Source organism: Myotis nattereri, assembly GCF_964212035.1.
Source record: "Myotis nattereri genome assembly, chromosome: 15".
Classification (NCBI taxonomy): domain Eukaryota; kingdom Metazoa; phylum Chordata; class Mammalia; order Chiroptera; family Vespertilionidae; genus Myotis; species Myotis nattereri.
In genome coordinates this window covers 33,906,399-33,921,647 of record NC_138090.1, presented here as the reverse complement: position 1 = coordinate 33,921,647, position 15,249 = coordinate 33,906,399, and the positions used below count along the sequence as shown (strand labels likewise).

At 41.1% G+C, this 15,249-nt stretch overlaps 1 protein-coding gene across 2 annotated transcripts in view; it reads left to right on the top strand.

Moving 5' to 3' along the window:
- LOC308531054 (uncharacterized protein) overlaps nucleotides 1–15,249 on the top strand; it is a 72,400-nt gene that overhangs the window by 25,048 nt on the left and 32,103 nt on the right. The window contains exon 4 of one of the 2 annotated variants that reach the window (XM_081107907.1): nucleotides 1,274–3,304. The exons of the other annotated variant lie outside the window; for it this stretch is intronic. Within the exon in view, the coding sequence (XP_080964033.1) occupies nucleotides 1,274–2,544 (1,271 nt within the window). The 3' untranslated portion in view covers nucleotides 2,545–3,304. Of the gene's footprint in view, nucleotides 1–1,273; nucleotides 3,305–15,249 lie in introns of those variants that run through there. 2 annotated transcript variants of the gene reach the window in all.

Genomic DNA, 15,249 nt, shown 5'->3' with positions numbered 1-15,249 from the left:
CGATAGCCACGGAGCAGGCCGGGGCGAGCGGGTGGCTTGGGTCGCCCCAGTGACGGAAGAAGCTTGTCTTTCTCTGTTGCCAGGGGCGACCCAAGCTTCCCACCCACCCTGGCCAGCCGCTGAAGGAGGAGCCTGTGGGTGGTGGCCACGGAGCCAGCCTGAGTGCACGGGAGGCTTGGTTCACCCAGGCTGGCCACTGAGGGAGGGGCCTGAAAACGGCCCTCAGCCCCTCACCCAGGCTGGCCACACACCCCCAGTGGGGACCCTCATCCCATGGGGGCATGGATGGCCTGCAAACAGCCCCAGCCCCTCACCCAGGCCAGCACTGTCCCCAGTGGGAACCCCCACCCCAATGGGGGCATGGCCGGCCTGCAAACGACCACAGGCTGCTCGCCCAGGCCGCCCCGCCCCCCAAGGGAACCCTCACCCTGAGCCGGGACACCCTTCAGGGAAAATCAGCTGGCCCCCACCTGTGCACCAGGCCTCTATCTGTACTGATAAAAGGGTAATATGCTAATTAGACTGAGAGACCTTCCAGACGTTCTGGACAAAGCCATGGTGGCAGGGCTGAGGTAGAGGCGGTTAGGGGCCAAGAGGGGAGGGCAGTTGTGGGTGATCAGGCCAGGATGAGACAGCAGTTATGAGTGATCAGGCCAGTAGGGGGGGGGCCGTTGGGGGTGAGCAGGCCGGCAGTGGGGGTCAGTTGGGAGCAAGCAGGCAGGCAGGGGGGGCAGTTGGGGGCAAGCAGGCCAACAGGCAGGTGAGTGGTTATGAGCCAGCAGTCCCGGATTGCAAGAGGGATCCCTGATGGAGAGGGTGCAGGCCGGGCTGAGGGACAAACCCCCCCCCCCCCCCGCACGAATTTCGTGCACTGGGCCACTAGTAATGGTATAATGAGCTTTGGGGTCTTTCTCTGGTCAGTTTTTTCTCCATCTCAGATTGATCTGGTTTTAGCCAGTTCTTGCTATTGCTGACTTCTGCACCAGTGCAGGACTTTCCTGCCATAAACTATTTCCCATGATCATGCGTGGAGGCTGGGGCTCTGGTGAGAGGATCTGACACTATGGTCCTGTGATGTCCACTCCTACTTCCTCATTCCACTTAGTGAGTTTCCCTAATTTCTTTCTATCCTGCCTCAATATAAGCTATTCACCTTTTATGGTTATTTTCTTTTATGTCTCTAGTCTACTGTAGAATTTTTTTATTTCTTTTAGACCAGGAGAACAACTTGTATTCATTTATATGTGTATATATATATATATATGTTTTTCAGACTTGGAGTCCAGGTGTGAGAAATTTCCACAAAAAGATATTTTTGAAATAGAGACATTCAATTGGGAGCTAATGGAAAGCCTTAAATGCTGTGGTTTTGAGAGCTCTAGTTTTAGAGAAGACTGGGAATACAAACGCCAGTTTGAAAGACAACAAGTAAACCAGGAATGCTGTTTCAAGCAAGTAAAAGTCACATATGAAAACATACCCACTTTTGAACATCATGCATCCCTCACTCTACATCAGAGCAATGAGACTGAAAAGAAACTGATTGAATGTCATGAATGTGGGAAAGCATTTAGCCGTGGCTCACACCTTATTCAACATCAGAAAACTCATTCGGGTGAAAAGCCCTTTGAATGTAAGGAATGTGGAAAGGCCTTTAGTCGAGCCTCACACCTTGTTCAGCATCAAAGAATCCATACAGGTGAGAAACCTTATGACTGTAAGGAATGTGGGAAGGCCTTTGGTCGTACTTCAGAACTTATTCTCCATCAGAGACTTCATACTGGTGTCAAGCCCTATGAATGTAAACAATGTGGAAAGACCTTTAGACAGCATTCACAACTTATTCTGCATCAAAGAACCCATACAGGTGAGAAACCTTATGTATGTAAAGACTGTGGGAAGGCTTTTATTCGTGGCTCACAACTTACTGTTCATCGGAGAATTCATACAGGTGCTAGACCCTATCAGTGTAAAGAATGTGGGAAGGCCTTTAGACAGCATTCACAACTTACTGTACATCAGAGAATTCACACGGGGGAGAAACCCTATGAATGTAAGGAATGTGGAAAGGGCTTTATTCATAGCTCAGAAGTTACTCGACATCAAAGAATTCATTCTGGGGAGAAACCTTATGAATGTAAAGAATGTGGAAAGGCCTTTAGACAGCATGCACAGCTTACTCGACATCAGAGAGTTCATACTGGTGACAGACCCTATGAGTGTAAGGACTGTGGGAAGGCCTTTAGTCGTAGTTCATACCTTATTCAACATCAAAGAATCCATACAGGTGACAAGCCCTACAAATGTAAGGAATGTGGGAAAGCCTTTATTCGTGTTTCACAACTGACGCATCATCAACGAATCCATACTTGTGAGAAACCCTATCAATGTAGGGAATGTGGAATGGCCTTTATTCGCAGTTCACAACTTACTGAACATCAGAGAATTCATCCTGGTATCAAGCCTTACGAATGTAGAGAATGTGGACAGGCCTTTATTCTTGGTGCACATCTCATTGAACACTATAGAACCCATACTGGTTAGAAAGCTCTTAATATTAGGGATGCAGGAAAGCCTTTAATGGAGTTCACACCTGACTTAATATTAGATAATGCCTAATGTAGTATAATATCAGAAAACCTTCATTTGTCACTTCCATTGTGGAACATCAGACAACTCATACCAGAAGAAAAGTCAATAAACGTGGGAATTCTTTTTGCCTCAAAATCACTGTTTACTATATATCAGAGAACTTATGGTGAAAAAATATTAATATGAATGTAAAGTCCTCTCTTACCACTCAAAATGTATCAACCTTCTGAGAACTCCTAAGAGAAAATAACCCAATTAAAATATTTTGTGAATGTGCCTTTTGCCGTAGCATATACCTTACTTAACATTATCTCATTTCTACCAGTTACTGATGGTATATCATTGGGTAAATTATGCAATCTCTCTGTTCCTCAGTTTACTTGTTTTTAAGCAATGGTAATTATACCTACCTAATAGAGTTTTTGTGAGGACTGTCCGATATTTTAAATAAAGCCTGTGTTGAATAAATATTAGTTATTATCATTAGTTAACAGTCTTACTGTTAAGGAACATGTGAGAAGAGGGCCTTCTGAATGAATATCAAATATCAGAAAGTCCTCATAACTTATGATAATTCATTCTGAAAAACAGTAAAGTATAATTATCATGAGAAGTTACTTCACTTAAAAGGTTAGAAATTCATAGTAGTCCTAGGTGCCTATAGCTACCTATTCATAGGAGCAAAGTCAATAGAGCATGGTCTCCCATCTTTTATCTGAAAAAAAAAAAAAAGCAAGCCCTAGCTGGTTTGGCTCAGTGGATGGAGCGTTGGCCTGCAGACTGAAGGGTCCCAGGTTCGATTCCAGTCAAGGGCACATGCCTGGGTTGCGGGCTCAATCCCCAGTGTGGGGCGTGCAGGAAGCAGCCGATCAATGATTCTCTCTCAACATTGATGTTTCTATCGCTTTCTCCCTCTCCCTTCCTCTCTGAAATCAATAAAAATATATTTTTTTAAAAAGCAAAAAACAAAAATCAGAAAATTAAAAGTTAACAGAAATGTAGCCAAAAGAAATCTGCCATTTAGAAATCTAAAACCACAAGTACTGTATATCTTTATTTCAAGAAAAATAAAAGCTAAATGTACAAACTAGAAATGAATGACAGTGAATTCTATGTATGAAAACCAGATCATTGTAGCCAAAGCTGTACTTTTGTCAGAAGCAAAAATTGAAGGTAAGGGTTTTGTTCTCCTAATGCGAATCTTCAACACCTAGTCATTGCAGGTCACATATCAAGCACTCTGAATGAATGAATGGCCAACTAAAAGTTAGGAAAAATTACCACATAAACAAACCCAAGTCAACAGTAACAATTTGTATTAGCCCTAGCCAGTTTGGCTCAGTGGATAGAGCGTCAGCCTGTGAACTGAAAGGTCCCAGGTTCAATTCCAGTCAAGGGCACATGCCCGGGTTGTGGGCTCGATCCCCAGTGGGGGACTTGCAGGAGGCAGCCGATCCGTGATTCCCTCTCATCATTGATGTTTCTATCTTCCTCTCCCTCTCCCTTCCTCTCTGAAATCAATAAAAATATATTTTTTTAAAAAGAATTAGTATTAAAAAGAAAAGAACATTTCAATAAAGTAGAAAACAGTAGACTTAATCTGGACGTAGTTTATGCAACACGATATAAAGTGATTCACAAGTCTGATCTAGAAAAAACACATTTACCAGTATGAATGAGGAAGGGGTAGATTTTTTTGAAGTAGCTCCTATGCATGACTTTATTCTAATATATTTGAAATCTAGAGAGAATGTATTTTCTAAAATATCAAAATTGGTTCAAGAAGATGTAGAATACCTGGATAAATCAAAGATTATGAAAGGACATAAAAAGTCATCAAAGCTCTGTCTCTTCAGAGAAAGTAGTTTTCCTACAAAAACTTCAAGAAACCAATAATCCCTGAGAGGAGGGATTATCTGCCAGTTCGTTTTCAAGGGTAAATAAAATTATGATTTAAAAAATCTCAACAAGGATAGCGCCCAAAAAATAAATTGTAGATGGTTATTATTTGTGAAGATAAATATAAGTAAAATTTATTCTAATTTAATCCAATCTATTAAAATTAAGAAACTAACTTTAAATGGAATATTTGGGATTTCACAAGTTCTGGGTTAATGATGTCTTTAGAACTTTGGTGGTGTGACTCTAGGAGAGGACAATGATGAAGAGAAGAGCCTTGATCCAGCCCCATTGACCTTTGGATCTGGACTTGTGAATCCAGATCTCAAGAAATAGCCCTGACCGGTTTGGCTCAGTGGATAGAGCGTCGGCCTATGGACTGAAGGGTCCCAGGTTCAATTCCGGTCAAGGGCATGTACCTTGGTTGCAGGCACATCCCCAGTAGGAAGTGTGCAGGAGGCAGCTGAATCGATGTTTCTCTCTCATCGATGTTTCTAACTCTCTATCCCTCTCCCTTCCTTTCTGTAAAAAAAAAAAAATCAATAAATATATTTTTAAAAAAAAAAAAGAAAGAAAAGAAATAGATCCTCAGCCCTTGTGGTAGCCAGGCAGTGTCTGGGGCAGGGGGGCCTGTTTTGCCCCTAATGCTATCCATCTTCTCAGATACCCTGAATGCTCCATAAAAGCACCTGCATTTTCTGCATGTGCCACTGCCTACAAATGATGAGAAAGCAGTGTTCTGTATGTCATTTTTTCTTTAAGTGGTTTAACTAACCTATGACATTAAAAATTGTCACTTTGAATAGTTAATACACATGCACAAGATAAAAATTTTAAAGTTATATAATTTGGTATATAGACAAGTTTCCACGCTATCTCTGCCCACTCTTCACCCTATTAACTATTATTTAGCAATCACTGGTATCAAGGTCCTGTATATATGCCCTGATTTTTATATTGCATAATTATACATAACTTACTCTTTTTAAAAAAATATATTTCTTTTTATTGATTTCAGAGAGGAAGGGAGAAGGAGAGAGAGGTAGAAACATGAATGATGAGAGAGAATCATTGATTGGCTGCCTCCTGTACACCCGCTACTGGGGATCGAGCCCGCAACCCAGGCATGTGCCCTTGACTGGAATCGAACCTGGGACCCTTTAGTCTGCAGGCTGACGCTCAATCCACTGAGCCAAGTCAGCTAGGGCATAACTTATTCTTTATTTAAAAAATTGACACAAATGGTAGCACATCTCTATACATTGCTATTTTTACTTAGCCATACACCATGAAGATTGGACCCTATCAATACATATATAGCTGCCTTATTTTTAACAGCTGCATAGTATTCCATCATGTGTATGTTTCATAATTTTATTTAAACCATATCAATTTCATTTTTTCATTATTCTTTTGCTCTTTCAAACAATCCTATAATAAATATCCTTACACATCTTTAGAAGTGGAAGTGCAAGATCAAAATGTATATACTTTAACTTTATTGTGAAAAATGTGAACATATATAAAAATAAACAGAATGTGTCCTAACCAGTTGGGCTCAGTGGATAGAGCGTTGACCTGTGGACTGAAAGGTCCCAGGTTCGATTCCGGTCAAGGGCATGTACCTTGGTTGCAGGCACATCCCCAGTAGGAGGTGTGTAGGAGGCAGCTGATCGATGTTTCTAACTACCCCCTCTCCCTTCCTCTCTGTAAAAAATGAATAAAAATACATTGTTTTAAAAATACACAGAATGTTATAATGTAGGCCAATGCCCCCATCATTAGCTTCAATAATTATCAGCTCATGACCAGTCTTGTTTTATCTGTAATCTCACTCACTCTCCCCCACCTCCATCTTATCAAAGTAAATCCAAAACATAGTATTTCATCCATAAATATCTCAGTATTTATCTCTAAAATATATTACAACTTTAGAAAGGCTTTTTAGTCCTTAAAAAAACTGACAATACTGCTTTAAATCCATTACATATATGATAGTGCTTTCTAATGATTTTATAAATGTCACTTTAAAAAAAACAAATAATGTTCACAAACTGCAGTTGATAGTCATGTCTCTTAAATCTAAGTCTATGCATTCTCCCTCATCCTTTTTTTTTTTTCCTTGCAATGTATTTTTTGAAGAAACGAAGTTGTTTGCCCTGGAGACTTTCCAGAGACTGCTTTTTGTTGGCTGCATCCTTGTGTAATTTAACATGCTCCTCTATCCCTGGTATTTCCTATTAATTGGTAGTTGATATCTAGAAGCTTAATCAGATTGAGACTTAATTTTCTTAATAAGACCACTTATAGGAGGTTAATGTTAAGAGATATTAAGGTGAAAAAAGGGCAAAGTAAAGCAGATCACAAATGTGAGGGGAATCATTACTATTTAGTATCATTACCAGCTTTTTTTTTTTTTAATATATTTTATTCATTTTTTACAGAGAGAAAGGGAGAGGGACAGAGAGTTAGAAACATCGATGAGAGAGAAACATCTATCAGCTGCCTCCTGCACACCTCCCACTGGGGATGTGCCCGCAACCCAGGTACATGCCCTTGACCGGAACCGAACCTGGGACCCTTCAGTCCGCAGGTCGACGCTCTATCCACTGAGCCAAACCGGTTTCGGCATTACCAGCTTATTTAATAATTACTTAGGCCCTAACCGGTTTGACTCAGTGGATAGAGTATCAGCCTGTGGACTGAAGGGTCCCAGGTTTGATTCCGGTTAGAGGCATGTACCTTGGTTGGGGGCACATCCCCAGTAGGGGGTGTGCAGGAGGCAGCTGATTGATGTTTCTCTCTCATCGGTGTTTCTAACTCTCTATCCCTCTCCCTTCCTCTCTGTAAAAAATGAATAAAAAATAAAAAAAAAAATTACTTATAGTCTTTATATAATATTTATATAATATTTAATGTCTAATAGTTATTACTATTACTAAGTAATTATATTCATTAATACTTAATTTATAAATGTATTTATTAACTTGTGTTATTTTTATAATCAATTATATCATTGTTATAATTTTTAATATTGCCTTAATTCAGCCCTCATCATCTCTTATTTGCCACCAGAGAGTTGGGTCTAAAACCTAACATAAGCATGTCGTATCAACAGTCTTCCCTCACTGAATAGAGGCCAAGCTCGGCACTAAGCTCCTCCCCTCCCCCTCAACCTTGGCTCTGTATGCTGCTGAGGTCACTAGCTCCATCTCACTGAAACTATTGAAGCCACTTGAAACCCATGCTCACAGTCCATTATTTCCTGTGATGAGATGAAATGAGAGAGGGACAGGTCACTCTGTGATCTCATCTGAAATGACAGAGAAGGATGCTTTGCAACCACAAAAATAACTAAATATCATAGTATAGGGCAGTGATGGCGAACCTATGACACATGTGTCAGAGGTGACACACAAACTCATTTTTTGAGTTGATTTTTCTTTGTTAAATGGCATTTAAATATATAAAATAAATATCAAAAATATAAATCTTTATTTTACTATGGTTGCAAATATCAAAAAATTTCTATATGTGACACGGCACAAGAGTTAAGTTAGGGTTTTTCAAAATGCTGACACGCCGAGTCAAAAGGTTCACCATCGCCGAAACCGGTTTGGCTCAGTGGATAGAGCGTCGGCCTGCAGACTGAAAGGTCCCAGGTTCGATTCCGGTCAAGGGCATGTACCTGGGTTGCGGGCACATCCCCAGTGGGGAGTGTGCAGGAGGCAGCTGGTCGATGTTTCTCTCTCATCGATGTTTCTAAATCTCTATCTCTCTCCCTTCCTCTCTGTAAAAAATCTATAAAATATATTTTAAAAAATAAAATAAAATAAAGGATTCATTAGATCCCTTTCAGTTCACCAAACTGTTTTTGAAACATTCTGATAATGTTCAGTGTGAAAATTAATCATGATTTTATATGTGTTTCTCCTGACAGAAAAGATCCAGCAGTAGGCTTAACTAAGATGGAGTGTGAAGGTTATCAATTAACTGGGTCATCTTCCTATTTCAACAGAAATAAAAGTGATTCTGGAAGTTTAAAAACATCGCTGGCTTAATTGACTTTGCTAAAATAAGAATCTGAAGGAAAAAGGGTACCAGGAAAGGTAAGAGATTTTTCCTGGGCAGTTCACCCTCTATCAGAGGCCCAAAGGCCTGGGGTGGGGCCTGGAACGAAAGATGCTCCCTCCAGACCTTGGCAAGCAAACATATTCACCTTCAAGGGACAATGATGGCCTTGTAACTAAGGACAGAGTCATTGAAATTCAGAGGGCATCCCAACTCAGGCTCTCTCCTGGGGACAGTCAGGGTCTTGAGACAGCTGGGGAAGGACAGGGAAGAGGTTTCCAGACTCACCTAACTATGCATGCCCTCCCCCCAAATCTGGAGGATCCATCCTCACTCTCTGACACCCATGTACCCCTTCTGACACCCATATGGACCTGTGTCCCTTTCCCCTCATACCATACCAACTGGGGATCAGCCCTTTCTCCCTCTCTCATATACATTGCCTGGGATGTAGTCATAATCCCATTTTACAAATGAAACAGACTTGGGGTGGCTAAAGCTAAGTAAGCAGCAGAACCAGGGTCTGAATTCATATTAGGGTTATTAGCCCAATAAGACAACTCAGACAGACAGAAAAAGCCACAATATTAACAGACGATAGAAAAAAAAAAATGAAGTTGCTTAAAAGCCTAGAAAGCCCAGTGAGTGTGGCTCAGTGATTGACCCATCAATCAGAAGATTGCAGTTCAATTCCTAGGCAGGGCACACACCAGGGTTGTGGGCTTGATCCCCAGTAGGGGGTGTGCAGGAGGCAGCTGATGGATGTTTTCTTCTCATCCTTGATGTCTCTATCTCTCCCTCTCCCTTCCTCTCTGAAAGCAATAAAAACATATTTTTTTAAATATATGTTTTTATTGATTTTGGAAAGGAAGGGAGAGGGAGAGAGAGAAACATCAATGATGTGAGAGAATCATTTACTGGCTGCCACCTGCATGTACCACAGTGGGGACCAAACCCACAACCAGGGCATGTGCCCTTGACCAGAATCAAACCCAGGACCCTTCAGTCCACAGGCCAACACTCTATCCACTGAGCCAAACCAGCCAGGGCAAAACATATATATTTTTTTAAAATATATTTTATTGATTTTTTACAGAGAGGAAGGGAGAGGGATAGAGAGTCAGAAACATCGATGAGAGAGAAACATCGATCAGCTGCCTCCTGCACACTCCCCTGGAACCTGGGACCCTTCAGTCCGCAGGCCGATGCTCTATCCACTGAGCCAAACCGGTTTCGGCAAAAACATATATTTTTTAAAAGCCAAAATAGTACTCAAGGCCTTTAAAACTATTTGAGTTCTTGCTATGGCTAGGTGCTAGGCCTGCTTTTAGTCATGCTCAATGACAAGGTTACAGACAGCACCATACAAAAACAATTGGGTGTGGGAGGCTAGATAATGGCCTCACAAAGATGACCACATCTTAAAACTCCTGTCATATAGGACAAAGGGGGTTTTATTAAGTTATGGGTCTTGAGAAGGAGAAATGATCCTGGATTATTTCTACACCTGTGGGCCCAATGTAACCACAAGGGTTTTGGGGTTTTTTAAAATATATTTTTGTTAATTTCAGAGAGGAAGGGAGAGGAGAGTCAGAAACATCAATGATGAGAGAGAATCATTGATCAGTTGTCTCCTGCACACCCCACACTGGGGATCGAGCCCACAACCTGGGCATGTGCCCTGACCAGGAATCAAACCGTGACCTGGTTCATGGGTCAATGCTCAACCACTGAGCCACAACCGGGCCCACAGGGTTTTGGTAAGATCAAAGTATTAGATGTGACAATTGAAGCAGGGGGTTGAAGTAATTTAGGAGTCATGAGCCAAGGAATGCAGATGGAAAGGATAAGGATAAGGAAATTGACTGTGCTCTGAAATCTCCAGAAGGAATTAGCTCTGCCAACATCATGACTTTAGCTCAGTGAAACTAATTTTGGATTTTTATCTCCAGAACAGTAAGAGAGTAAATTTACATTATTTCAAGTAACTATTGTGGTAATTTGTAACAATAGCAATAGAAAGTGCATACATACATGGCAGGACTGGAGTGAGGGAGAAAGTGTGAGTAAGGGAGCGGAGCGAGAGGGGTATGTGTGTGTGAGAGAGAGAGTGAGAAAGAGAGAGAGAGCTGACAGGAGTCTCAGGAGCAGGCGGATCAGGCTCTCCTGGACAAAGAGCGGCTGCTACCACCACAGGTACTCCCCCAACGAGCACAGCTATGGCTCAAAAACCAGGTACTCCCCCATCCTGAAGGGGGGAGCTGCAGTGACTAGGAGCACAGCCTTGCCACCACCCTGTCTAGCCTTGGACACCCCTCCCCCAGCCCCACTCCCTGACCAAGCAGTGAGTGGAACACCAGCGGGACTTCACACATACCCCCACGGACCCGAGCTCCTGCAGCTGACACCTACAGGACCAGGTCCATGGGGGAAGGGAGTACAACTCAGAACAGAGACAATGAAGACGTGAAACTCAAGGCAGACACAGCCTCTGGGCTGAGTCCCTAACCACTGGACTAATAGGAGCTTCAACCTCTCAGACCTCAATCAGGTTGCACAGGGCCAGAAAGGGAGTGACTCACACTGCCCTACACTAGAGCAGCTTCCAAGAAGCCCGACATAGACACACCAAGGGATCAGATTCAATTTTTCAGAGCAAAATCCAGAGAGCCCCACAAATAGCAGACCCAAAGGTCTTCATATGAGTGTGTGTGTGTGTGTGTGTATGTGGATTTTTGGGGGGTTTTTGTTTGACCCTTTTTCTTTTTTTCTTGCATATCTCTAATTTCTCTCTTTCCTTTTATTACATTCTACTTTAGCCTATTTTGATTATTATTAATTTTTCTTATCTTGTTTTGTTTTTCTCTTTTTTCTCATTTTATTCCATTTTACTTTTCCTATCTTAATCTTAATATACCCATTATTAATATGTTTAAAATTCATTATTATTATTTCAATTATTTTCTGTTTCATTTTCTTTTTTCTTCCTATACAAGTTCTTTTAGCTTCCTTCTTGCTTCCATACTGCCATTTTTTTTTTCTTCTTTCTCTCTTTTTCTTTATATTCCCTCCAAGTCTTTGGTCACATGTCTTATAGTATCCTTTTTATTTTTTATTTGCTTTGCTTTTTTTCCCCTTCTAAGTCTTTCCTGTTGTTGTTGCATTGTTTTTGGGGGTGTTTTTGTTTTGGTTCTGTTGTGTCTTACTCTGTTCTGTCAGCACCTATATAACAGCTAGCACAATGATATTGGGGTTGAACCTCACTGGTAAAAAGTTGGAGAGGAGATCCTTCCCATGAGAGGAACATCAACAATCAAGTCCCAGTTACAACAGGAAAGCCCAAATAATGCACACAAGGGGCATTTCTAAAACATCCAGCTCAGGTGAAAAAAGAGACTGCACCACTAGACTCAAGATACTTTCTACATAAGGGAGGCATAGCAGTTCTACCTACTGCATAGAAACAAATACAAAGAGACAGCTAAATGGTAAGACAATGAAACAACCCCCAAATGAAAGATAATAAGGAATCTCCCGAAAAAGAACTAAATGAAATGGAGGCAAGCAACCTATCAGACACAAAGTTCAAAGTAATGGTTTTAATGGTGCTTAAGGAGCTTAGTGAAAATTACAAGAAACTCAGTAGGAACTATAGCAGCATAAACAATGAAATGAAACCATTAACTAGAACCAGACAGAAATGAAGAATAACGTATCTGACATCAAGAACACTCTGGAGCCAAAACCGGTTTGGCTCAGTGGATAGAGCGTCGGCCTGCGGACTGAAGGGTCCCAGGTTCGATTCCGGTCAAGGGCATGTACCTGGGTTGCGGGCACATCCCCAGTAGGAGATGTGCAGGAGGCAGCTGATCGATGTTTCTCTCTCATCGATGTTTCTAACTATCTCTCTCCCTTCCTCTCTGTAAAAAATCAATAAAATATATTTAAAAAAAAAAAAAAAGAACACACTGGATATAATGTTAGCTATGGACTTATCATATATGTCCTTTATTATGTTGCAATATGTTTCTTCTATGCCTAATTCATTAAGAGTTCTTTTTTTATATATATATTTTATTGATTTTTTACAGAGAGGAAGGGAGAGAGATAGAGAGTTAGAGACATTGATGAGAGAGAAACATCGATCAGCTGCCTCCTGCACACCCCCTACTGGGGATATGCCCGCAACCCAGGTACATGCCCTTGACCGGAATCGAACCTGGGACCTTTCAGTCTGCAGGCCAACGCTCTATCCACTGAGCCAAACCGGTTTTGGCCATTAAGAGTTCTTATCACAAATGGATGTTGAAATCTCTTGCATGCTTTTTCTGCATCTATTGAGATGATTATATGATTTTTCCCCCCTTCATTCTGTTAATGTTATATAATGTGATGTATCACATTGATTTGCATATGTTGAACCATCCTTGCATTAGGGTATGCATTTTAAATATTGGTCATTTTTTGCAGGGTTCACAGGGAGAGAAGATTTAGGCTAAAATGTGTGAGTTACTTCGCATTGCATAACCTTCAAGTAGGAGAGCAGATATCTTAAAATTGAGGACATACCATCCCAGGAAGGATTGTGGATGCCATAGAAAGATTAAGATTTGATTTGCTTCAAATCAATATAGTAGAGACTAGATCAGCCAGCTTCTGTCACAGAACTGTGTTGGCTCCATCCTCCTGTAGTCATAGACCCTCAGAGGCCCAAGGCTCTGTGAAGAAAGGCACTTGATAAAAGGGCTTTGGGGTCTGTAATCCTGAGTTAAATTCTTGAGTTTGCTACTTTCTAGTTTTTCACTTTCTTGTACTTAATGTTGAATGTGTATTTTCATAGGTCAAAGTATTCAGGCTCCTATACTAACTGGAATTGTATATAAACCTACTTGATGATCAAGAGTCAGCAACTTGGAAACATTAGTTTTAAAATATAGATAAAAGCCTTTATGTATTTTTCCTCTTTTCATTGTGTATACTATTGCATAAACTTACATTAAAATTTTAAGATTAAAAGATGAAAGTGAAAAAAAAAAAAGAACACACTGGAAAGAATTAAAATTAGATTTGATGAAGCAGAGAATCAAATCAGCAATTTGGAAGACAAGGTCAAAATAAATACCCAATTAGAGCAGCAAATAAAAAATTAAAAAGTCAGAAGAGAGCTTAAGAGTGCTCTGGGACAATATTAAAGGTAACAATATCCACAGGATAGGAATACCAGAAGGCAAGAAGGTGAGCAAGGAACAGAGAACCTGTTTAAAGAAATAATGAGAGAAAACTTCCCTAACCTGGTGAAGGAAAATGTCACACAAGTTCAGGAGGCACAGAGTCCCAATCAAGATGAACCCAAGGAGACCCACACGTAGACACATCATAATTAAAATGGCAAATGTTAAAGACAAAGAAAGAATCTTAAAGGCAACAAGAGAGACATAAAATTGCCTACAAATGAGTTCCCATTAGAATGTCAGCTGATTTCTCAATAGAAACACTTCAGGCCAGAAGGGAGTGGCATAAAGTATTCAAAGTAATGAAAAGCAAGGGCCTAAATCCAAGACTCTGTATCCAGCAAGGCTATCATTTAAAATTGAAGGTAAAATAAAAATTTTCCAGACAAAAAAAGGTTAAAGGAGTACATTACCACCAAACCAGCAATGCAAGAAATGTTAAAGGGAATGCTTTAAGAGGAAGAAGAAAAGAACAGAGAGTAGATCATAAGCATAAAGAAACTAAAAATAGCAATAAGTAAAGACCTGTCAAAAATAACCTTAAATGTAAATGGATTAAATACTTCAGTCAAAAGACATAGGGTGACTGAGTGGAAAAGAAAACATGACCCATATGTATCTCTTATAGAGACCCAACTCAGAACAAAAGATACACACAGATTGAGAGTGAAGGAATGGAAAAATATATTCCATGCAAATGGAAAAGGAAAAAAAAGCTGGGGTAGCAATCTATATATATAAAAGGCTAATGTGTTAAGTGTCCCTCCTACCGTCCGACTGATTGCTATGACATGCACTGACCACCAGGAGCCAGATGCTCAAAACAGGAGCTGCCGAGCTGCAGTGACTTGGCAGTGGTGGTTCTCGGGTGATGCACCCCAAAACCAGAGAGGAAGGAGCCCGATTCCTTGTGGGGCCACACGATTCCACCTTCGGCCGTGGGTTATATTGTTACTGGGGCACTGTTGGCCCTGAATCTAGCTTACTGCACACTTGCATTTGCATTCCACACCCTGTATAACAGCAACTTTGCAGAGTGCCCTCTCGCACTCCAGGACCCCTTGGGGGATGTTGGAGAGCCAGTTTTGGCCCAATCCCCACAGGCTAGGCTGAGGGGCCCCACCTATCGGAGGGACCCCACTCACTCTGCAGATGCCGGGGCAGGACTACAGGAGGTTGGCTCCAGGGCGTGTCTGGCCCTTCTCGCCCAGTCCTGCCCCTCCAGCCACCTTCTAATTAATTTCCTTTCAATGTGCACGAATCCGTGCACCAGGTCACCAGTACTCATATAAGACAAAATAGATTTTAAAATAAAGTCCATAACCAGAGACAAAGAAGGTCATTTCATAATATTAAAGGGAATGATTCAACAAGAAAATATATCCCTTGTAAATATATATGCACCCAATATAGGAGCACCCAAGTACATTAAAAAACTCTAGATGGACTTTAAGGG